Source organism: Carassius auratus, chromosome 6 (assembly GCF_003368295.1).
Source record: "Carassius auratus strain Wakin chromosome 6, ASM336829v1, whole genome shotgun sequence".
Lineage (NCBI taxonomy): Eukaryota > Metazoa > Chordata > Actinopteri > Cypriniformes > Cyprinidae > Carassius > Carassius auratus.
Window position 1 is genome coordinate 18,766,513 of NC_039248.1, and position 26,575 is coordinate 18,793,087.

General features: G+C 35.3%; 1 protein-coding gene and 1 long non-coding RNA gene across 2 annotated transcripts in view; one reads left to right on the forward strand and one right to left on the reverse strand.

The window, feature by feature from the left end:
- Positions 1-3,872, reverse strand: part of pex5la (peroxisomal biogenesis factor 5-like a) — a 71,295-nt gene extending 67,423 nt beyond the window's left edge. The window contains exon 1 of the mRNA XM_026264451.1: positions 3,227-3,872. Within this exon, the coding sequence (XP_026120236.1) occupies positions 3,227-3,247 (21 nt within the window). The 5' untranslated portion in view covers positions 3,248-3,872. The remainder of the gene's footprint in view (positions 1-3,226) is intronic.
- Positions 3,873-14,837: 10,965 nt separating this feature from the next.
- LOC113088676 (uncharacterized) lies at positions 14,838-15,499 on the forward strand. Its single transcript, XR_003286179.1, has 3 exons — positions 14,838-14,996; positions 15,123-15,206; positions 15,291-15,499. It is a non-coding gene; the product is annotated as an uncharacterized LOC113088676 (long non-coding RNA).
- The last annotated feature ends 11,076 nt before the right edge of the window (positions 15,500-26,575 follow it).

Genomic DNA, 26,575 nt, shown 5'->3' on the forward strand with positions numbered 1-26,575 from the left:
CTACACCAAGGGATTATACACAACACAGCAGCTCTATGAGATACCCATTAGGCAGGCAATTTAGAAAATGGGAGGATAACGTTGCATTTATATATAATTTTATATTTGAAAAAAGGCTGACAGAGCACAGTAAATGCTTTACAGATGCTCTGTTGAGGGTAATGGCCAATTGTTAGCTAGCAGTACAAATGACTTTAAGTGAATAATTGTACCCCACCTTGCCTTTCATTTATAGTTATAAATGGAAATATAATATATATAATAATAATAATAAAAAAAATACAGCCTATTTTTCAGAAAACCAGTATGGCCTTGCAGTAAGCCATGAATGGAGGTATGATATTGCTTGTATACAGTTATACAATACATTCCTTTTTAAAAGTTCTATAAACAATCCAAGAATGAGTAACTTACATTTTACACAGTTTGGCCAATTGCAGTCTAATTCTGCTCCACGAGCAAAATATTTATAAATAAAGCCAAAACAGTATGTGTACTGATAGTCTGGAATACTGCAAACAGTAAGTGTGCTCAGTGACTCGGTGACTCCTATAAATAATAATACATATAATTAAACTGCTTTATAGTTAATTTCAGGGTTGTATGGTTGTTTACTGCCATTTATGAAAGCATTCAATGGATTTACAGAAAAAAGAACTGAGATACGCTAATAGAATATTGAACTGTGACACCAATGATTCTTAATTAGATTCTGAAACAGGGGTTTCATCCTGTAGGGAATCGGACACTAACTAAGTTTTTCTGAAAATTAGATGGAAAAAAAGATCAGGCTTTGGATCAAAAATGGCAAGTAAAGCCTGAACTGAGCAAAGGGGTATAGAGACAATCCATTAAATCCTGAAGATGCAGAAGATATAGATTAAATAAATGATATAAAGATTAAAGTAATATAAAAGTAAAAAGGCACGGGAGATATTGCCAGTGTTCCATAAGGTGCTTAGTCTTGGCCAGACAGCGTGGTGCATTTCAGTGATAGCAGGAGTTAGACAGACACATTACGCACACAGATAGCTGCACTTGGGCTGTTTGTGATGCCCATGTTTGATAGAGAACACAACACACTGCGTTGCAAATTAATCTCAAACAGCCATATGGCTGTAAAGGGCAGGAATCACCCAAGCAACTGGAGTTATTTATAGTAATTATAACACGTGTTGTTACATCTGAGGTGTGAGCTGATCTATTTGGTTTAAATGGGTAAAAGGACCCTTAAAATAACTTCTTTGATATTTATCTCCAGGTATCAATGCACAGATTGTCACAGAGGAAATATAAGATAGAACAAACCCTCTGCGTTTTTGTGAAAGAAGAGTATTGAGTATTTGACAGCTTTTGAATTCTTATTGTTTTTTTTTTTTACATATATTATTATCAAATCGTATTGTGTTGTTGAAGATGAAACGGCAGAATTTACATGCTACCCCTAAAAGAAATATGGTCTATGAAAATGATCACAGTGAAATATTGATTTCCAATGCCCCCTAGTGTGGTAAGATATTGTTTAATACAGCGAAGCTACTCACAAACTTGGAAATCCAAGTTTTCTTTTTTAACAGCGAAAATCAGCAAAGCATATTCATCTGTTAATGGAGTTAACTCTGACTATCTTGTATCCTTAAGTATCAATTAATTATTGCTTAGAAATTTGTTTTTGAACTCTTTGCAGCAATGCAGTTATGTATATTTATACATATTGTGCAAATGCGAACTGCTTGCCTGTAGTATAAATTCCAGCACTAGTGCAGAAAAGCAATACTCATTCTTTTCACCAACGATGGAGCGAAACAGTAAACAGCATATACTCTGAGATGGCTTCAAGGGAGAATGAGCCGTCACTGTCAAGATAAGTGTTTCTGTTTAGGGGGGAGGAGCTGCAAAGAGCCCAGTGAAGGACAGATAAAACATCTGCTTTGCACAGACAGAACATTTCCTCTTAAATTACCTCCCTACCTGACGGAGAAAACGTGATATCTTACTCTGCCTAACTCCCCAAAGTCTGAAATAAAAGCCTCTAACATGAAGAGAACAGTTATGAATAGGAACATATGAGACTCTTATCAAGTGTCCGATTACCTTTGTGCTGAAAAGACATCCATTTTCTGTCTCCTGGAACATTAATAACACAATGGAACAATTATACTCGTATGTACATTGTTGCATATGGTATATCATTTTACATAGATATGTATGCACATAGGTAAATAGGTGTCTAAGTATGAAACTGTGGTAAGTCTAAAAAATTATTGTAAATATAATAAATTTAGTGAAGCCAATCACTATCTAAGTGATATGAAGGTAACTGAAGCCACATCTGTCGTAGACAAAGGGTATTAAAAAGCTACTCTGGTTTCCTAAGAAGCTGTAAAAGAAGTCATAAAATATTCAGCTGGTAAATTACTTGGGAGTTTTAAGACTTGGTAAACAAAGTGCTGCCTGCTTTAATTTAGCAGTTACGTAATTAAGAGATCTTCATAAAATAATAACAAAACAAACCCTATTATTGCTGTAGTAAGAATAGAGGTTCAAAAGAGCCCCATGCGTCTCATTTTGTACAAAACATGATTTATGGATTGCTTCTACAAAGCTCAACTCTGTAGGCCTGTTTTTTTATTCCCCAGGTGATACAAAAAATGTTGGGTAAATTACTATTGGTGATACTACAACAAAGTGTGCAACTTTGAGTGTGTGAGTTTGAGTTTTTAGCAGTACATCCACAGCACAGCAAGCAATGTTTATATGCCAGTGTTTTTGAAACTGGAAACTTGCTTTTATTTCTTTTTTGCAGACAGCTTATTTTACCTTTTAATTTGTCCGACTGGCATCTGCATCATTTGAACTAGATGAACAGCACTGGTCTAACATTTCTTTGGTTTGCTCATGCATAAACTGGCATTTTCTTTACATATAAGTATAGCATATATCACCATTTCAGAGCCTATCTGCCATTTATATATTTTATATCACGGAATAAAGATAATTAACACAACAAACATCAACAGCCAGCAATAATCTTAAGGAGGAGGACAAAACCCAACTTAACTCATAAAGCTCTGGCATATTATTTCAATGCACTGATCACTTAAGAATTGCACCTAACATGCTTCCAGTGCAATCCAGTGATTTCATTGCAACTAAATCAATTCAAATAACAACCATCATAAGCGTAAAGAAAAGTATTGTACGTATTATGTGAGCAGAGTCTTACCTGCAAATGCCCCTGGTACATATTTAGTGGAGAATGTCCCAGACTATGGATCTCAGTTAGATGAAAGCAGTAAATATGATGACTCTTCTAATGTTCATGCGTGCGAGAGTGTTTTAAAAAGTACTGAAAGAACTGCTCTTGAAATTGAGTCCAGTTAGGAAAGCCGACACACCGGAGCTGTCTCGTGAACCAAGTGCTGAATTTACGCGCACGCGATAGCTTTCGTCACCCACGTACTTTATAAGGCGAGGAGGCTTGAGCGCAGCTGCTTCCGAGCTTCACGCGCGCCGGCGAGTCTCTTCACCAAGTTGCTGAGGAGCGCAATGGATGCGCGGAACGCTCGAGGACCGTGCTTACGTCATCTCAGCCCCGGTGTGGCTCTCTGGGTTTTATCGTAGTTGGTCTGATTCTTCAGCAGTTCCTCCCTCCTTTATCAGTCGCTCTCCTTGCCGACTGTTCGTCGTCCCCCTCCTCTCTCCAGCGCAACGGATTTAGGCGGAGCCGGTTCCGTCATTCACATATGCTCAGCCCAGGTGTTCTCATCGTTTTAATGTTGTTCAGCTAGCAACTAACTTACTGAATCAAGTGAATATATCTTGGTCCTCCTCTTCTTGTGTTGTTCTCCTTAGCTTCGGAGTAAGGAGGCGCCACTTGAATTTGTTTTGTTACATAATACAGTATTCAGTTGCCAGAGTGAACACAGCAGAATGAACAGCATGCAAAATAAAAATTAGTTGCAATTTCAAGGTATTTTTCACTTAACTAAGGAAAAAGCATGTCAATTATAGGCTATGAAATTATATAAAATTATTCATATCGCAAAATAAATTGCACATAACAAAATGCATAATATACATAATATGGAATAAAATGAATCATTTAAAGGTGGCATAGAATGCAAAAATCACTTTTATAAGGTGTTTGAATACAATTGTGTGGCAACTGTGTGAAAACAACCAGTCTATAACAGTAAAAATCCTGCAACTCATTGTTTTATAATCCTAATAAATCATAATCAGGTCTCCACACTAGCAGTTCCAGGTTTCTCACTACTATGATGTCATACTCGGGGAAAGTCAAGCCCATTTGTGACTTCTCTGCTATATTAGCATATACACAGCATTGAGTGAGAAACAGCAGTCCGCCATTACTGTTCTCTTGCTGTAGCTGCTGGAGGTACTTTTTACAATGTCAGCGCCAAAGAACCACTAAAAGTGTTGCGTGTTAGGAAGCACCAACAAATATAGGAGTCTTATAGACAGCTGAGGACACAGTGGTTAGCTTTCATTTTCAAAGGAAATATTTTACACCGGACTACCTCACAAACGAGGCAACACTTTGTGCGCAAAAGTCTAGACTCCAGACAAAGTAAGCATCATGCATTATATTTTGTTTTCCAAAAGAGCTTTTTGGCTCTCTGTAAGAATTATGTCGCTTAGGCTACCATTTTCTGCCTGTTTCTACTAATGCTGCCTTCACGTGCTACCAGGGCTTAGTTTCCCAAAAGCTTTGCATGTCTAAGAAGTTAGTAAAAAAAGGATCAGTAAAACGGTCACCACCAGTAAAACCGTAACACCGGTGGTACTGTATGCCCGTGAGCATAAGCTCTTGAAGTTCCTTGCTTGTCTGAAAAGGGAGGCGGGAGCACCATTTTCATTTAAAGGGGACAGACAAAAAACAGTGTGTTTTGGCTGATACACTGAAAGTGACAATTTCAACAAGCTCTAAAAATGATTTGTGGTGTATCTTGAGATAAAACTTTACATACACACTCTGGGGACATCAGAGAGCAGTTTAAAATATTGTATCAATGCATTCTATGGCACCTTTACAAAAATTTTATAATCAAATATATTCTTATTATTAGAATATTTAAACATATAAACCAAATGTTTATATACATACATCGTGTTGCGTTTCCAGTATTTAATTTTAAATAGATTTATTTGTGAGTATAAAATTCTTTACTGCCATTTTTGATCAATTCAATGTTTTTTGTATAATATTAATCTTATATAATTATAGAATATTAATCTTCTTTGTAGTTGCATTTTCACAAAGACTTTAACTGATTTTAATTAAACGTGAAAGTTTCATGTGAAAACATTTCATGTTATAAAACTTTTCTGTGTCCATCATTTAATGTCACAATAATTGGGTTTTTACTTTTACAAATCAATTTTCTTCACCAGTTAAAAATAAATAAATAAAATAACTCTGGCACCACTCTGACTTTAATTTAAAAATTATGATTCTTAACAGTTTAAATGTTTTAGTTATTTAAAATGTACACTAAAAATTAATGTTGAATGCAAGCTAAAGATAATAACAAAAAGATTCATCCTGACGTCTAAAAACACTGGCATTAAAGGATCAACATGTTTTGGAGGGCACAGAAGTCAACTCTGTTAAAAAGAGAATCTCTTCAAGAGAACGGAACAATTGTTAAAATGTAATATTTTAATATCAAAGGCAAAATGAAAAATATGCCCTCTTTTCAGTTCATGAAAAATGGTGATTAAATTAATGAAATATTTATAAGAGAGGGCAAGAATAGATATCTTCATTTATTCAAATAATGTGTCTGCAGTAAAATACTCTGAGTATGATAAATATGACCGTTATTTAAATTTCAGACTCAGCTCTATTTTTGTCCATTCCAATGGTGTTGACAAGTAACTGAATCTATAGGGAAGCTTCATGGGTTGGGCCCTTGAATACAGTCTGACAGCTGTCTAAAAGGTATTCATTGTTTTCTGTCAACATAACAGCATCATCATTTATCCCATATGAGAGTCAGAGACCTACCTGTGTTTGCCGTCTGTGTTTGTGTGGCCTGCTGTTTGGTTATGAGGACATGTGATGTCAGTGACAGATCTATGGTGCATGGCTGAGAGGGGTTTAGCTCCAAGTAAGTGTTCCCAGGCCTGGATGGGAATGCTGATGTCACTCAATGACACTCCAGGCTTGTAAGCAGACCAGAACCAATGGAAAAAGTGACTGTATCCAGTGACATCACTAGGTCTGGGTGAGCTGTGGAAAAAACAAAAACAGAATACACGGAAGTGTTCACTCTCAGGAAAAAAGGTACAAAGCTATTACTAGGCTGGTAGGCTACCCTAGAGTATAAAAACTAAAAGGTACATCTTTGTTCCTTATTTATCCTAAATGGTATACCTATTAGTCCCTATTATTAATTCATGCTTTTGTAACAACTTATATTCATAGATCTATAATATTAGATCTGCATGCATTTGAGTACAATATGCTGCTTTCAGCTTTCTTGTTTGACAGCATAAATAGAAAGATGAAAATTACAAATGAAAAGTTAGTTTTCATCCAAATCAGTGATCTACTGAAAGCACTTTGGCTAAATTTAGCTGACACTTCTCAACACACTTCTTGTTTTCTGACAAATACTTGAACTTTGTTTTCATCTTTTTTTTCTCACATTTTTCATAAATTTTTGCTTAAAGGATACAAAGGAGAATTATTTTAACAATGATTGCTGCAATAATCTTGGTAGGTATTTACCAAGTGATTAACACAACTCAGTATTCAGAGATGATTGTAATCTTTTTCTAAAACATGGTTTGTTGAGGTTTTTGTCATAAATGTGAGGTAAAAAGATTATTTTGATGAACAGTTACTCCTTTTACGTGGGTAGTATAATGTAGATTTATTTAATATAAAGCTATTAAACACATGTTTCCCAAAAATGCATTCTGTTGCTTCAGGAATAAAATTTCAGTGGTATTTAGTTCACTTGTAAATGCCACCAATATGTCACTGAAGATAATTTTAAAACAATAGCTTTCTGGAAATGGACAAACTGGTTAGAAGTCTGCAGTAATTGTCAGTCGTATTGTAACTCAGTACGCTGAAGGGATTTCTTAGATGTCCTGTACTCATTAAAAAGGATGGCAAGATTTATTATTGTCTATTATTGCAATACTGAATCATAAACGATTGTTGCTTATGCATGTTAAATTTGAATTATCTTTTGTCCTGTTTTCGCTCATGTAGTACTGTAACTTAAGACTGATGATCCTGCTAGATTATTGATCGTATAACAAACAGAGAAAGCATCAACCCGATTCAAATAGTGCCTGAGTTGAAATGTACGTAACTAAGCGAAAAAGAGGAAGAGGGATGCTGTGACTATCTATCACTGTAATGAATACTGTCTGCCTACCAGACCAAAGTTTGAAAGCTAATTTCATTCACCATTGATGCTTTAAATGAATAGTTATGACAAGTGCAACAGCAGGTCTTGCTTTTACAGCTTGTTATTGCTTTATGTATCGTGTGGGATCTTGTGAAATCCCTCTACCAGTTTTTAACAGTATTTGAACATCAAGACAGCAGCTTGAGTCATTAATATCACTTTATTACACATTTTCCCTTTGAATATTATACTATAGCTACAAATTGGGTCAATTCACCCAAAAAAGGAAGTTTTGTCAATATTTTCTTAATAACAAAATTATAGGTTTTATAGAATTAACCTAAATTTACAGTAAAAAATATATATCATTAACTGATGATATATGAATTAAGTATTATGTAAATATCATTAACTGATATAATGTAAATATCCTGAAGTACTAAGATCTGTTTTGTACCCTTATAATATATATAACTTATATAATATCTATCTATCTATCTATCTATCTATCTATCTATATATATATATATATATATATATATATATATATATATATATATATGTATATATATATATATATATATATATATATATATATATTAAAGAAAACCTGCTTTTGTGTAACGCAGGGGACACAGCGGAAAATCAGTTTATGTTTTTTTACCATACATTATAATATGTCTTTTTTTTCACTTCCCAAAACTTTAAGCAGTATTGTACTGTAAAACTGTAGGAAATATCCAGTTTTTCCACCCTATATAATAAAGGAACTTACTGTTAACCAATAAACAAGTTTTTTGGACAACAGAGATCAATTATTAAATAGTTCTACAAAAAAAGCCTTTACTTCACAAAAACTATAGACTGGTTCTTCGATCTGATTGGTTAATCAAAATGTTGCTCCAGGGTCAACAAAGATGTTGATCCAAGAACATGTCACACTTAGTAAAGTCAGGTTCTGCTGCAGATGAAAGTGAGTTATACAGGTTTGAAACAGCACGACAGGTACTACACAGGAAATACATACTGTTCCTTTAAATATAGACCAGAAAACTCTATAAAAGAGAGACTCTGTATAGTCTATATATCAGACACAACGAGCTTCTTCTACTGTCAGTCAGAATTGGCCATGTGACCTCCCCACCAGCACTCTGACAGAGCAATAATTAGCTGTCTGCTGTCTATAATACCTCACACCTCAGCACACTCAGCTGACGTGATGTACACATAAAAAAGAGTTAAGTGTATCCCAGCCATCAATTGCTTGAAGCCTCCACATATGACAAAACAATGTTAACAATGTCACTGTTTTAAATTACATTTGTATCATCTCTCTGCTCCATTTAATGCATTTGAAGTATTTTTGTATTTCTCTGGGGGTATATGACAGCTTTGCTTCATTTGAAAGCAATGATAGTAAGACAAAAATGAAAGTTGGACTGGAAAAAGGGATCTTTGGATCTTGAGGGATTTAGAGCCCATTATCTCATTTCCTTGTGTGTTTTTAAAGCTCAGATGATCCATCTTGGGTCCATAAATCTCTCTTGCATTGGGGAGAACCAAGAAGCACCTTGCGAAAGCTTGACGCGAGGAGTGCAGCGCTGTTAATGAACTTTGAAATGGGAGTGAGCGGCAAGGGCTATCAATTATAATAACAGCCTCCCCCTCTTCCAGATAGAGCAGCATCCGTCCCCATTATGGTCCAACACCTCCACCATGTTTAGCCTCATTAAGCAACTCTCCTCAATAAAAACGAGGGCCAAAGGCCCCATCACACGGCTGCATTGCTTGAAGTTGATAGATTTGTATTTTGGCAAAGTCAAATATACAGTATTGTTCAAAATAATAGCAGTACAATGTGACTAACCAGAATAATCAAGGTTTTTCGTATATTTTTTTATTGCTACGTGGCAAACAAGTTACCAGTAGGTTCAGTAGATTCTCAGAAAACAAATGAGACCCAGCATTCATGATATGCACGCTCTTAAGGCTGTGCAATTGGGCAATTAGTTGAATTAGTTGAAAGGGGTGTGTTCAAAAAAATAGCAGTGTGGCATTCAATCACTGAGGTCATCAATTTTGTGAAGAAACAGGTGTGAATCAGGTGGCCCCTATTTAAGGATGAAGCCAACACTTGTTGAACATGCATTTGAAAGCTGAGGAAAATGGGTCGTTCAAGACATTGTTCAGAAGAACAGCGTACTTTGATTAAAAAGTTGATTAGAGAGGGGAAAACCTATAAAGAGGTGCAAAAAATGATAGGCTGTTCAGCTAAAATGATCTCCAATGCCTTAAAATGGAGAGCAAAACCAGAGAGACGTGGAAGAAAACGGAAGACAACCATCAAAATGGATAGAAGAATAACCAGAATGGCAAAGGCTCAGCCAATGATCACCTCCAGGATGATCAAAGACAGTCTGGAGTTACCTGTAAGTACTGTGACAGTTAGAAGACATCTGTGTGAAGCTAATCTATTTTCAAGAATCCCCCGCAAAGTCCCTCTGTTAAAAAAAAGGCATGTGCAGAAGAGGTTACAATTTGCCAAAGAACACATCAACTGGCCTAAAGAGAAATGGAGGAACATTTTGTGGACTGATGAGAGTAAAATTGTTCTTTTTGGGTCCAAGGGCCACAGGCAGTTTGTGAGACGACCACCAAACTCTGAATTCAAGCCACAGTACACAGTGAAGACAGTGAAGCATGGAGGTGCAAGCATCATGATATGGGCATGTTTCTCCTACTATGGTGTTGGGCCTATTTATCACATACCAGGGATCATGGATCAGTTTGCATATGTTAAAATACTTGAAGAGGTCATGTTGCCCTATGCTGAAGAGGACATGCCCTTGAAATGGTTGTTTCAACAAGACAATGACCCAAAACACACTAGTAAACGGGCAAAGTCTTGGTTCCAAACCAACAAAATTAATGTTATGGAGTGGCCAGCCCAATCTCCAGACCTTAATCCAATTGAGAACTTGTGGGGTGATATCAAAAATGCTGTTTCTGAAGCAAAACCAAGAAATGTGAATGAATTGTGGAATGTTGTTAAAGAATCATGGAGTGGAATAACAGCTGAGAGGTGCCACAAGTTGGTTGACTCCATGCCACACAGATGTCAAGCAGTTTTAAAAAACTGTGGTCATACAACTAAATATTAGTTTAGTGATTCACAGGATTGCTAAATCCCAGAAAAAAAAAATGTTTGTACAAAATAGTTTTGAGTTTGTACAGTCAAAGGTAGACACTGCTATTTTTTTGAACACACCCCTTTCAACTAATTGCCCAATTGCACAGCCTTAAGAGCGTGCATATCATGAATGCTGGGTCTTGTTTGTTTTCTGACAATCTACTGAACCTACTGGTAACTTGTTTGCCACGTAGCAATAAAAAATATACTAAAAACCTTGATTATTCTGGTTAGTCACATTGTACTGCTATTATTTTGAACAATACTGTATATACCCTGGCATATTTTAATATGATTATGACAAATGTCCTCAAAACTATAGTTATGTCAGTAACAATGGCTATCGAAATACATGTTCAACTATAGATTTGAAGTCAATACAAGACGGAAAAAGAGTTCACACTAAGGAAAATGGAGACATCTAAAAAATATTCATTTTAAAAGGGTAAAAGTGTTTTAAGAGACGTTTAATTTAATAACTACAGATGTCATGTGCTGTAACAAACAAGTTAACAATAATATCATATTTCCCTTAAGTCAAGTCAAGTCACCTTTATTTATATAGCGCTTTAAACAAAATACATTGCGTCAAAGCAACTGAACAACATTCATTAGGAAAACAGTGTGTCAATGATGCAAAATGATAGTTAAAGGCAGTTCATCATTGAATTCAGTGATGTCATCTCTGTTCAGTTAAATAGTGTCTGTGCATTTATTTGCAATCAAGTCAAGGATATCGCTGTAGATGAAGTGACCCCAACTAAGCAAGCCAGAGGCGACAGCGGCAAGGAACCGAAACTCCATCAGTGACAGAATGGAGAAAAAAACCTTGGGAGAAACCAGGCTCAGTTGGGGGACCAGTTTTCCTCTGACCAGACGAAACCAATAGTTTAATTCCAGGCTGCAGCAAAGTCAGATTGTGCAGAAGAATCATCTGTTTCCTGTGGTCTTGTCCTGGTGGTCCTCTGATACAAGGTCTTTACAGGGGATCTGTATCTGGGGCTCTAGTTGTCCTGGTCTCCGCTGTCTTTCAGGGCAGTGGAGGTCCTTTCTAGGTGCTGATCCACCATCTGGTCTGGATACGAACTGGATCTGGGCGACTGCAGTGACCCTCTGATCTGGATACAGACTGGATCTGGTGGCTACGGTGACCTCGGAATAAGAAAGAAACAGACCAATATTAGCGTAGATGCCATTCTTCTAATGATGTAGCAAGTACATAGAGTGTTATGGGAAGTGTTTCCGGTTCCGATTAATACCTAATTAATGCAGCCTAAAAATGCTTTAATGGATTTTGATATTAAAAGCATATTAGTATGCTATGTGTAAGCCAGGTTAAATAGATGGGTCTTTAATCTAGATTTAAACTGCAAGAGTGTGTCTGCCTCCTGAACAATGTTATGTAGGTTATTCCAGAGTTTAGGTGCCAAATAGGAAAAGGATCTGCCGCTCGCAGTTGATTTTGATATTCTAGGTATTATCAAATTGCCTGAGTTTTGAGAACGTAGCGTACGTAGAGGATTATAATGTAAAAGGAGCTCATTCAAATACTGAGGTGCAAAACCATTCAGGGCTTTATAAGTAATGAGCAATATTTTAAAATCTATACGATGTTTGATAGGGAGCCTGGGCAGTGTTGACAGGACTGGGCTAATATGGTCATACTTCCTGGTCCTAGTAAGAACTCTTGCTGCTGCATTTTGGACTAGCTGTAGTTTGTTTACTAAGCGTGCAGAAAAAACACCCAATAAAGCATTACAATAATCTAACCTTGAGGTCATAAATGCATGGATTAACATTTCTGCATTCTGACATTGAGAGCATAGGCCTTAATTTAGATATATTTTTGAGATGGAAAAATGCAGTTTTGCAAATGCTAGATACGTGCCTTTCTAAGGAAAGATTGCGATCAAATAGCACACCTAGGTTCCTAACTGATGACGAAGAATTGACAGAGCAACCATCAAGTCTTAGACAGTGTTCTAGGTTATTACAAGCAGAGTTTTTAGGTCCTATAATTAACACCTCTGTTTTTTCAGAATTTAGCAGTAAGAAATTACTCGTCATCCAGTTTTTTATATCGACTATGCATTCCATTAGTTTTTCAAATTGGTGTGTTTCACCGGCCGCGAAGAAATATAGAGCTGAGTATCATCAGCATAACAGTGAAAGCTAACACCATGTTTCCTGATGATATCTCCAAAGGGTAACATATAAAGCGTGAAGAGTAGCGGCCCTAGTATTGAGCATTGAGGTACTCCATGCACTTGTGATCGATATGATACATCTTCATTCACTGCTACGAACTGATGGCGGTCATATAAGTACGATTTAAACCATGCTAATGCACTTCCATTGATGCCAACAAAGTGTTCAAGTCTATACATAAGAATGTTGTGGTCAATTGTGTCAAACGCAGCACTAAGGTCCAATAAAACTAATAGAGAGATACACCCACGATCAGATGATAAGAGCAGATCATTTGTAACTCTAAGGAGAGCAGTCTCAGTACTATGATACGGTCTAAATCCTGACTGGAAATCCTCACATATACCATTTTTCTCTAAGAAGGAATATAATTGTGAGGATACCACCTTTTCTAGTATCTTGAACAGAAAAGGGAGATTCGAGATTGGTCTATAATTAACTAGTTCTTTGGGGTCAAGTTGTGGTTTTTTGATGAGAGGCTCAATAACAGCCAGTTTGAAGGTTTTGGGGACATATCCTAATGACAATGAGGAATTAATAATAGTCAGAAGAGGATCTATGACTTTTGGAAGCACCTCTTTTAGGAGCTTAGACGGTATAGGGTCTATGGAGAAATCATCTAGAGTATGATTTCAACAATGAGTAGGTCCTGAAACGTGTTGTCTAACACCAATAAAGTTCAGAATGTCTATAAATGCTGATCCCAATGCATCTTTTTCATTATCGACATGGATATTAAAATCACCAACTATTAAATCTTTATCTGCAGCCAGAACTAACTTGGATGTAAAATCACCAAACTCTTTAATAAAGTCTGTATGGTGCCCTGGTGGCCTGTATACAGTAGCCAGTACAAAAATAACAGGCGATTTATCATTAACATTTGTTTCTCTGGATAATGTTATATGTAGCACCATTACTTCAAACGAGTTATACTTGAAGCCTGCCCTCTGAGAAATCCTGAAAACGTTGTTATAAATTGAAGCAACTCCTCCCCCTTTGTCTTTTAGACGTGGCTCATGTTTATAACAGTAATCTTGGGGGGTGGACTCATTTAAAATAATGTAATCATCAGGTTTTAGCCAGGTTTCTGTCAAACAGAGTACATCTATATTATGATCAGTGATCATATTATTTACAAAAAGTGTTTTCGTAGAAAGGGATCTGATATTCAATAAGCCAAGCTTTATCATTTGTTTATCCATATTACATCTGTTTTTTATTTGTTGAACCTCAATTTAATTGTTAATCTTAACTTGGTTTCGATGTTTTTTTGTATTTTCTAGTTCGGGGAAAATACAATATGTAAAGTGTAATACCTTACACCTTATATATACATTATTATGGTAACAATAACATATTAGCTGTTTATTAATACATATAAAGTGCGTATTCTGCATGACCATGTCCTACATCCCTAATCCAACCCAATAGCTAAACTTAACAATTACCTATTAATAATCATCAAATTAGTATTGAGTATTGATTAGTCATAGTTAATGGTTTGTTAAAAGCGAGAATTGGACCTTAAAATAAAGTGTGGCCATTATTATTTACAAATGAATAAATAAGTACTTGAAGGGAATCTTTGTTACAAATATCATAATAAATCATTAATTTATAAATATTTTAAATACGTTTTTGAGGAGTCACACCACATTATTTTCTTTTATATTTATCATATTGGTTGGATCACATGACTTTAACACAAACATTTTAATTGAGAAAATCTAAAATACGCTCATATGAAGTTGTATGTATGAACTGCTTTTTTTAGTGTATATAAGGTAACGCAGAAACACACAAGAGTCCCATCTTTGCTCCATTCTGATAACCATAGGCTTCTGTGTTGGCCCTTAGGACTGAGACAAGCTTGAACATGTTGCAGTGAGAGAGACAAAATTGGACAGGCAATTAGTCATGATTAGTCCTTAGCAATCAGCAATTAATTATTGGGTGACACATTCGTAGGCCTACTTCAAGAAGCAAGAAAACTTTTTAAGACCAGAGCAACAACATTTGACACTGCATTGAGGGCATGGATACCCACACATACTGCAAGACATAGATACATTAAACATGGCCAGAGGAATACTCTGCATATGGAGTCTAATCTACATGATAAACGATCATTTCGAGATGACATTCTTTATTACAGCCGCTGAGGAACAAAAGCCGACTGCTGAGGTGAAAGGGATCTGAAAGTAAGATATTACTGAAGACGGATTACATAAAATATATCACAAAATAATGTAAGATGATATGTGTGGCTAGTTCATAAAATTAAAAGTTGAAGTGAAACTATGGGATTGATTTTGTCGAGTTTGCAGACTGTTCCAGTGACTACAAAGCAATAGCGAGGCCTCAAGGGACAAAGCTCTTCGCTAGCTGATGGTTCAGCAAATTTGTTACCGGTTCGTATTAAAGTCCTGTCAAAAGTTTCTTCCCTGAAATCGTTTGTGTGGTTTTTGCCTCTGATGAGGAGTTTGTTTCCGAAGACAGAGGTTATGTCAACATAAGCAGAGCTGTTTTTAGGAGAGGCAGACGAATGGGCCCATGGGAACCTATCAGAACATGGTGACAAAAAATAGCCGGTCTCTGGGGCCACACTTAGACTGAAGTGAGAGGACATGATCTCCTGGTTTTCAAAACATGAGATCAGCTGCTTTCTTGAGTCAAGTCTTTATCTCCACCATCTGCCACTGTGATTCAGCTAAACCAAAATAAATGAGTGATGTAAAAGATTACATTTTCAAGAAGAGGCGTCTTTTGTTTTTTGGGCTTGGGTTATTAATTTTCCTGATCTTACATAAGTAAGGATCAAGCTTTAACACAGTACTAGAATGTATTTCTTAACAAATAATGCATGGCTCCATGATAAATATACAGTAAGTAACTGAAAAAATGTGATTGCTTTCCTTTTTTCAGGCACAATTTATATGATTTTATATGATCATTCTTGAATTCTTGAAAATAATAGTTCAAGCAAGGTTCATTGGTGAGATAGGTGAGATAGGACTCACTGATTTAAAGGGATTGTTCACCCAAAAATGAAATTGTCATCATTTACTTCAAGTTTAACCTCAAGTTTCTTTTTTCATTGTGAGCAAAATATTTTTTGAAGAATGTTGGTAACAGCTGCTGGTAGCTATTGACGTCAATGGTTACCGTCAATTCTTTGGTTTGAACTTTCCCTTTAAGAATCCATTTGAATACATTACAATTTGTATTCTGGTATGTTTTGCACACACATACACACACACACATACACAAACAAAACTTGTTTTACTTCAAAAGACTTGAAATATAGTGCACATGTCGTGCCACTTTTATAATTTGTGTATGGTGATTTTGCCTCCTTTTTGAAGCTTGAAATCTTCACTCCTCATTCATCGTAACTGCATATTAAAAGAGCAACCAGTACATTGTACAACGTTTTTTCTTTTGTGTTCCATGGAAGGAGGTCATTGTCATAAAAAGTTTGAGGCAGTACTCTAAATAACGACATCATTATTTTTGGGGTGTACTGTTCCTTTAAGACATTTCTCAACAAACAAATAAGGAAGCAATGTGATTCAATATCACTATGACCTCCTGTCAAGAGATGTAAAATCAGGACATGTTAAATTAAGACACACTAAGCTGTCCTGAACAGCTGTATGCTGTCCATGTAAATTAAGACAAGATTTGTTCAAGTGTTACTCCATCAGCTTTAATTTTAGTGCTTGACTGCAGATGTATGTTACACAACCACACCATAGTCTTGAGGCAGAAAATAATAAGGGAATGTTCTCATTAGTGAAGAGGTAGAGAATGCCAGAAGGTGGCTCAATTATAATACCTACTATTGACTCAAAAGTGAGAGACAGTATCGTTATGCACTTGAACTGTGCAAAGCTTTTGTGTCTGACTGCCTCTTAATCTTGGACTGTTTCTATGACAGTGCCTACCCTTCAATTTCATAGCTTTGGCATTCCCAAACATATTGCATTCTTCTCACTGTGATGTAGTGTAATTGCATGTAAAACCATTGACAAAGAGACTCTTTTTGTTAGGTGTAGATCAGGTTCTGAGAACTGACCAATTATCTAAATAAACATCCAGTAATACTGATAAAATAATCCTAAAAAAATACTAAAATGGACTAATAGCATAGTTCCCCCCTTACATTTTAGGATTAAGGCCTCAACAGAAAAAAAAAAAAAAAATCTAACTTTTGATTCATTTTAGCTATTGAGTGTGAATGACCACTTGAAATCAATTATGTCCTAATTCTAAGACTGATTTGCTATTGGACTGAATTGTGAAATAGTTTATTGTAGTAAATTAAAGTACTATTATGTTTAAACAAATAAAGAAATTAATTAACTACTAATATGTATGCAAAATGATTAATTGCAATTAACCACATTCAAAATATGTTTGCAATAATGTTTACATACTATATGTGTGTGTACTGTGTATATTTATTACATAGATATAAATACACAAACATATATGTATATATTTAAAATATATATTTATATGTACAGTATATATATATATATTTATATTTGTATATCATTAATATTATACATATTAATTTATACATATACATTTTACATATACATATACAATCTTGTTTTAAGGATGTGCAATCTGACATGATCAAGTATCACCAAATCACACACAGAGAACACGTACATTGATTTATTAGTCTATTTAAAATTTAAATTCCAGGCATTCTAAATTGTAGAAGGCAAAAATGATTCTATATGCTTTTTATTTTTATAGAATGTAATATAGTTAACTTAATATCACACAAAGAGTAGTTTTTCTGCAGATATCAGTATGATAACATTTAATAATCATTTTATTCAAGTTCAGTAAAGCAATAATTGGCATTTTAGACATAAAATTGCTTGTATTTGCTCAATTTTGTAGACGAAAATAAGTTGACTTATTGGATAAATTTTGTTTACTTATTATCGGTTGATCAAAAAGATTCAATGATTCACTCATTAACACAGTCAAATGCTATGCTCCTGAATGAATCAGTTGAATCTCAATGACTCACGCATTAACAGTCACTTGCTGCCACTAGTTTTAATTTCATATTTCGAAAAATATTTCATGTTTTAAATAATTGAAAATAGCAGTATTCAATGTTTTATGTTAAAAAACAAACAAAACCATAGGCCTATTTTTTTCATCTGTAACTGCTGTTTAAATGCATCCATGTCTCCTCTGAGATACTTTAAACTGTGTAAATACGTCTAAATCCTATTCCAGATGCAGATTCCAGAGTCAAGAGGCATTTATTTATCATTTGCATAGTCAACACTGGCGAAAACTGGGCATTTAATGCTTGTGACGAGGCTCAGACATACAGTGACAATGACAAGACATAAACAGACATAGTCGTACATGGAGGGCACTGAGATTTTGAGTGACTTCAGTGACCACAGGCAGAACAGACACAGACAGAGCATTACATACAAATAAGTCGCAGTAACAGATAAAATAAGGGTAGACAGTGTTAAGAGTTATAAGTAGTCCTTATAAGTCCTTAAGAGGTACTAGTATAGGAATATTTGGAATATATATAGGAATATTTGGGTCGAGCATTGTCTAAAATGTCATTGTAGAGTGTTGCAGAGCTACATGAAAGAAAATTAAAGTGGCAGTGCAGTTGCAATAAATAAACTTAAGGCTGGAAGATTATGTCCAATGATGAGCTCTGCTGTTCTCAACACTCGCTGAAGAACCATACAGTGATGCAGCCGGTCAGAATGCTCTCTATAGTGCAGCAGTAGAAATTTATTATAATGTTATAGGAGATGCCAAACCTCTTCAACCTCCGCAGGAAGTAGAGAGGCTTAAGGGCTGTTCTCACTATGGTCTCTGAGTGTATGCTCCAGGAAAGATCCTCAGACAGGTGAATGCCAAGGAACTTGCTCCTAACTGTCTCTATTATCTCTCCATTGATGTGAATAGGAACGTGACCCATACAAGAGAGGACTGAGTACACATCCCTGTGGGACACCAGTGCTGAGTGTGAGTGAGGAGGATGTGTGATTGCCAATTCTAGCCACCTGGGGTCTGCCGGTCAGGAAGTCCAGGATCAAGTTACAAAAGTGACTGTCAAGACCCAGATCTTTAAGTTCTTAATAGTTTAATAGTTGGTAGGGATGATGGTGATAAATGCAGAGCTGTAATCAATGAATGAATGTATCTCTTCCCTTCAAGTGTGCCAGGGCAAAGTGTATGACCATTGCAATGGCATCATCAGTGGATCTATTTGAGCGGTAAGGAATTGGAATGGGTCCAAGGTGTCAAGTAGAAAGGGGGATCTAGTCAAATGTGGGATTTGACTAGATGTTTGAAGCACTTCATGATGACTGATGTCAGTGCTACAGGGCAGTAATCATTTAGACAGGAGATTTTTTGGGGAAGAGAGATGGGGGTCAGAGCCATGATATTCTGACTCCACTCTATCCCTAAAGTATCTTTTGGCTGATTTTATGGTTGTTTGAAGGTCATACCTGGTCTTCTTGTAAGCAGTTAGATCCCTAGGGATGAAGGCAGCAGTTAATGCTCTTAATCTGGCACGCACCTCACTAAGTAAGACAATAAGTACCGGATGAAGTGCTTCTTACTCATTCCCAAAAATGGGAGAAAGAGTAAAAACTGAACACAATCTTGCCACTCAAGCGGTGTATGAACCTTTTATATATATTCTTTTCCATTTTGCTTTCCATTTGGTACTTTTACTTTCAATATTTAAGTACGTTTAAGATTTTAAAAATACTTTTCGTACTTAAGTACAATAAATATCACATACTTTAAGACTTTTACTCAAGTAATATTCTAAACGGTGACTTCAACTTCTACCAAAGTCATTTTCTGGTAAGATATCTGTACTTTTACTTGAGTATGGCTTTCAGATACTTTATACACCACCATAAACTTTTATTTTGAAAGCAATTAATTGTTTTTGCAGCCCTTATAAATAAATTAAATAATTAATTGGTCATTTTGTATTAATTTGGTCATAAAACTTGGTATTTAACAGGATTTTGGAAACTAAATAAGCTGTGCTGACAAGTTTTGGGTACCAGGCAAAATAACTGATTTGGCAAACAGGGTATGATATACCTGTGAATAATATTCTTGGCGTGGAGACTTGATGTAACATTTTTGGTGTTGTTGGCAGGATATCAGCATGAAAACAACTTGAAGAAATTGTTCATAATTTCCAAAGTTAGTTCATAAAGACAAGTATATGAATATATGAGTCAGTTGTCCAAATATTTGACCATGTTTGTTTGTGGTTTGTAATAATGTTCTATTTCAAATTATTCAGCTTTAGTTAACATTCTTTGGCTGTAGCTTTATACAGCTGTGATGGGTATAAATTAATAAAGAAAAAATAATAAATATGCAGTGAGATGTTATGTACACTCTTTGGTTAATGAAAAATACATTGTTTTCTTCCTACAGTGGGTGGACATGACAGCAATAACAAAAGACACTAGCTAAAGCACTGGATAAATTATTTATATCGACCATGTCAATATACTGAGAATGTGGCACAGTTTTATTGTTTCATATCTAGTCTTTTAATATTTAGAAGACATCTGCAAGTAAATGATCTCTGAAATTAATAATAGTAAGCTAATAAAGCTGCAAAAGCTTTCAGGCAATTGCAAAACAGAGTTCTGATTGACATGAGAATGTAAATAATATATGAGTAAATAATGAGAGAATTTTTATTTTGCGATGAACTAGCCCTTTAACGTATGTGGTTTAAGGCTTTTCATATATTTTCAGTCGGAAAGTATATCAGGTCATTTTGAAGTCTTCATGCATTACTGAAGGCTTCTGCACTGCCAACTATAAATGTTAACCCACTTAACTTCCACAAATTGAATAAGCAGTGAAGTTTTCCTCCACACCTTCCCCTGTAATGTGCATTATCCCATGTATTGTCTGTATTACTGTACTCTGTGAGCGGATGGTTTCTAATTCTTCTCCTTCAGTGACTCAGCATCACAAGCATAATTGGAACTATTGCACAAGCAGTTGATCCTTTATTGCACAATCCGTAAATTAAAATGTTGCACTGGGGTGAATGAGCATCCGCTTAATGCTAATTATGGTCAAGTTATGCCCCGGCAACTCTCTAGTGCTTATCAGTCAGAATTCCAGGTGACCTCACTGAACCCTTCAATGGGGCCACTTGGATCAAGCAGTGAGTTTTACTTAGTGTTGCAGAATAGCACGGAGATTAAACTTATTGCATTTTGATTGCCTTTACTTGGTTTCCCAATTAGAAAACCATCGGTTCAGATGGTTTTAGCCAACAGATTTAGAAGCCCTGCAGTAAGTATTGGATTTTATAATCCAAAGTGTGAATCTTAAAATCTGCAATCTTCAAACAAGAAAAAAAGCTTTAAATTGATATTTAAATATAAATACATATTATAGCTTTAGTTTTAGTAATTTATTTTAAATTAGTTTTTTGTTTTTATCTTACTACAGCAATGCACGACTAATTCATGGTCACAAAGGTAAAATTGTGCATTCTTTCTAAACTAAAAACTATTATTAATATAATACATTATCTAGCTTAGCTCTGTTCAAGATGAGAATGTACAGAAAAGAATAACAATATACAATGCATTACTGGTCATTTTCATTTTTGAAAGAAGTTAATCCTTTTATTTAGCAAATATATATGAAATTGCTTAACAAATGTAATAGTAAAGACTAAAGTTGTTACAAAAGGTTTTCTATTTTGAATAAATGCTGTACTTTTTAAGTTTTTATTAATCAAAGAATCATGTTAAAATCCAATAAGTAATATTAAGCAGTATAACTCTTTCCAATATTGATAACAAATAAGTATATTAGACTGATATCTGAAGGATCATGTTACACTAAAGACTTGAGTATTGACTGATGAAAATTCGGCTTTGCCATAACTTATATATTTTTAAGTGTATTAAACAAAAAAACATTATTTTAAATTGTAACAATATTTTACATTATTACTGTTTTACTGTATTTTTTGTATTAAATAAATACAGCCTTGATGAGCATTAAAGATTATTTAAAAAACATAAAATCTAATTGATCACAAATTTTTGAATGGTAGTGTAACATGAATTTTAAAGTTACATTTCATTTTTTAAAGATATTTCACTCCCCTGACCTCCCAGCTGCTATGAAAGCAGTTGATTTGAGATGTCAACTCAAGTATAAAAATGACTCCATTAAGCCCAGGTTCAACCAGTTCTGATGTTGTAGTGCCAGCATGCAGTTAGAACAGACAAATGCCCACTGACACAGCAGTGAAATGGAAAACTGAAATTACTGTGAGCAGATCGATAGCCCTTTTCATGGCTTCCCCTCAACATAAACCAAAGGAAGTTGTTGTTGTTGTCTTAACTAGAGAGGAACTTTGATGATATATGCAGAGAAATGTGTGATCCAGCCTTAAAAAGGAAGGTACAGCAATTCTGCATCCATCTGCAGAGCTACAAAATCCATATGAGGCTGTTTTTTTGGAAGAGTCACCATTTTAACTGAATGTAGTTTAAATAATTGAATCATTGTCTCCATGGTGGGGGTGTTGGCGCAGTGGATAAGTCATATGCCTTTGGTGTGAGAGACCTGGGTTCAAATCCACTTTGAGACATCAATCTGTCCCTGAGCAAGACACTTAACCCCTAGCTGCTCCAGAGGTGTGTGACTGCTGAGATGTTTATAGCAATTCTAAGTTGCTTTGGATAAATGTGTCCAAATTTTTTTAGCTTAAGAGTTTATTCGCAGATAATCTTCAAGCTGTTGTGCTTGAACAACAAGAAATTTTAGATAGTCTCTGCATCTGGAGAGCATCGGCTTTGAGATGCATGTCATATGAGCCTCCTTCATATCTAATTGCATGCATTCAGCGCTCTCTGAAGGAGTCAGATGATGTGAAGCTGATGATGATTGGATGAAGCCTGCACGAGTATACATAAAAAGCTTAATGTGCTCTAAATACCTCATTAATTTTTAATTTAGAAAAAAATTATTTAATTTTAGGTTGCATCCAAATGCTTTTGCTGTTGGTTCTGTTTTCTGAGACTGTACTTCATGTGAACTTTTAGTGTTGAAATTCATCAAAAAGCAATAAGCCATAGTATGAAAACAGGAAGAGTTGGTTATAAACCCACGGTCAATAGACCCTTCTCTAAAGACTTACAATTATATTGGGAGAAGCAGGCTCATGATTATTGTGCATAATAAAATTCAGTTAAATCAGGAGATCAAATTATGTATACTAAACAATAATCACATCAACATGCGCAGCATTTCATTGCCATAAAATGTAGTAATAGAACCCATAAATCTGAACTAATCATATTGGCAACTATGTTGTGTATTATTTATTTCCACATGTAATGGAATTGAGTAATTGTTTACATCTTTACCGGTCTCTAAGTTGAAGTATCCCATTTACATTTATATTGCCACTTATAGTAATACTGCTCGGTGGGGTCAACCCTGAGTTTATAATGTGTCGTGGTGACTGCTTCACTGGCTTTTTAAGCCAATATGCCTCTCAGCCCTCATCCATTCACCTCGGTTAAAGCTCATGGCCTTTGGATTAAGCTCATGGCTTAAGGTAAAATCAGTTACCTTCGAACAGATTGACATACTGTACATATCTGAACTTACAGCATGTGTGATTAAAGGGATAGTTCACCCAAAGATGAAAATTCTGTCATTAATTCCTCACCCTCATGTCATTTCAAACCCATAAGACCTTCGTTCATTTTAGGAACACAAATTAAGATATTTTTGATAAATTCAGACAATCTTCTGACAGCAATACAATTACAACATTTAAGGCCCAGAAAGGTAGTAAAGACATTGTTCAAATAGTCCATGTGACAGCTGACGCTATGATAATACTTTTTGTATGCAAAAAAAAAAAAAAAACTTTATTAAACAATTTCTTTGTATGTTTTTGGGTATGCTCATGAATGCATATCAAAGACTGATAGGGGAAATAATTGTTGTATGAAGTCATTATTTTTGCTTTCTTTGCACACAAAAAGTATTCTCGTAGCTTCATAAAATTAAGGTTGAACTATTTTATGGATGTCCTTAATACTTTTCTGGACCTTGAACACGGTAATTGAGATGATCTATCCCTTTAAGGAAGTAGAATAGTGCAAAGAAATTATTTGTTCAGCCATAAGGATTTTTACATGCTAAATTGTTTCCTGTGAATGAGTGAACAGGATAATTGTTTTCAAAATTTTAAAGCAAAACTCTTGGCTACAAGGTCCAGTTCTCAAAAGTCTTATGAACAAATTTTCTGTATGTGTTTTATGGCTTTATTCAGGTAATTTAAAATGTTAAGTTTTTAACTAACCACACATAGACATTTCTTTCTCAAAAACACAATTATGTACATGTAATTGGGGTAATATGATAATATTTTCTTGACCTGGTAAAGACTCTGCATTTTGGACTAGCTGTAGCTTGTTTATTGAGGATGCAGGACAACCATCTAGCAGTGCACTAAAACAGTCCAGTCTAGAGGTCATTAATGCATGACATAACTTTCTGCATCAGAAACAGGTAACATGTTTTGTAGCTTGGGAATGGAATAATCTAACACACAGATTTTTGATTTAACAGTACATCCGTCTAGTTGCAAATTGTAATCCAAGAGATTCTGTGTACTGTTTTTTGTTCTAATAAGTAATATCCCTGTCTTATACGAATTTAATAGGAGAAAATAATTAGTCATCCAATCTATTACATTTTTAACAGACTCTGTTAGCTCTGATAATTTATATGTTTCATCTACGGTGGCGGTTGCAGCGGGATTGAATGTTTGGAGATGAGCGGTCAGTAAGTAGGTCAAGTGCAAAATGAAATTCACCTGCTTTCTAATTACAGTGACTGGCATGGGGAGACCCGTGAAAGGGCCACTGAGAGGCAGAAGTGGCAGAGAGAGTGTGGCTAAGGTCTCGTGGCTGTATTTACCTGTTGCGTTGCTGGTGGGACTTCGTTAGAAAGCAACGTGCCCAGAGTTTATCTTAGTTTGTTGCGTGTGATCACACTGATACTGTTTATTTTATTTTGCTAAATAAATTGTCATGAGCCTCCGACTATGACTTCTTTCTTCTCCACTTATACAAACTTTATCACAGAGCCCAAAAAGGGGCCCACAGAGCAAGCAGAATAATGTGCCGCGCATATGCATAAATAAGTTGGGAAAGCCATTTGTGAAAGCTAATAAATTGAAATGCTCGGGCAAACCACTATAGAGTTGATATCACGATAGAGTTAGAACCGGAGAATGCAGTTTACAGATCATCTGCAGAGAGAAACTGACACTCAGAATACACATGTATGCTGGACTTATGGTACTTTTCCACTACGCAGTACCAGCTCGACTCACTTCGACTTGCCTTTGTTTGGTTTTCCACTGTGTTAAAAGGTGTACCTGTACCTGGTACTATTTTTTGTATCACCTCCAAAGAGGTTATGAGCGAGCTGAGGTGAGCTGAGGCGATACTAAAACGTAACGTGAAAACACGGCAAACTGCTGATTGGTCAGAGAGAATCATCACTATTCACTTTGTCATCATAGCACACGCCAGATGGAGTAAACTCTCCTGTTTTTTCAGCAGTGTTTCATTTTGCTGTCCTCTGCCTCTCCTAAAACAATGTTTGTCTTCTTGCTGTGAGAATCCGAGCCAAGAGGAGGCAAGTTGAGTTGAGTTGAGTTGAGCTGGTACTGGTAATTGAAAAGCGCCATTTGAGGCATCATAGAAGATTCTATGAAATAGTGAAGCTATTTCACCCAAACTTGAGTGTATAATCTTCATTGCATCTATTTTATGATTTATTTCTCTTAGTATTCTTTTTGTATTTTTTCATGTTCAGTGTCAATTATAAATTTTAATTTATTCATCTAATAACTGGTGTCAGAGCACATATCACATATGAATGAAATCAACTTATGTGCATTGCAGGAGAAGAAACTACAAACACACGAGAAACACTGAACACCAAAATCATGACATATAACTGGATATCAAGTTACCTTTCCATGTGTGACCTGAATCTTAAATGTTATTGGTTGATTGATGGTTTAGTAAAAAAGATTATTTGTTTATTTTTTTATTGTATTTTATTTTAATTTTTTGTTTGTTTGTTTGTTTTGTTGCTTTTTTAGAAACTATTTATGAAAACCAAACCATGAGAACCATTTTATTTTTCATGTCTAGGTGTACTTTTGTGTAACAGAAATGAGTCGAACCAGACAAATTAAAGAGTCTATCAAAGCTGTGTGCATTGAAACACGAGTCATAAATCAGTTCTAGTGCCACAAGAACCAAGCAAGATGACCAACCAACTTGTTCACACAACAGCTTTCAACATTAACACCACTAGAACAATTATTTACAATTTCAATTCGAAGAAGAGAAATTTGGTGTCAAATTTGTTGTTCGTAATTGAAATGCAACGCTGGACATCACATGGAAACCCATTAGTTAAACACTTCCATTGAAGGGAATTTCAGGGATTTTGTCTCCACAGAAGTATTTGTCAAGAGAATGGCAAAGAAACTGCTTTTGTACATATATATGGACCAGAATGAACTCAAAAAGACTTCTAAATGAATCAGTCCATCGCTTCATTCCATATTCATTTATGTGTAACCCACACATTTGACTATCATGTTATAATCACTTATTGTGTATGTTTTTTTTTAATAACTATGGGATAG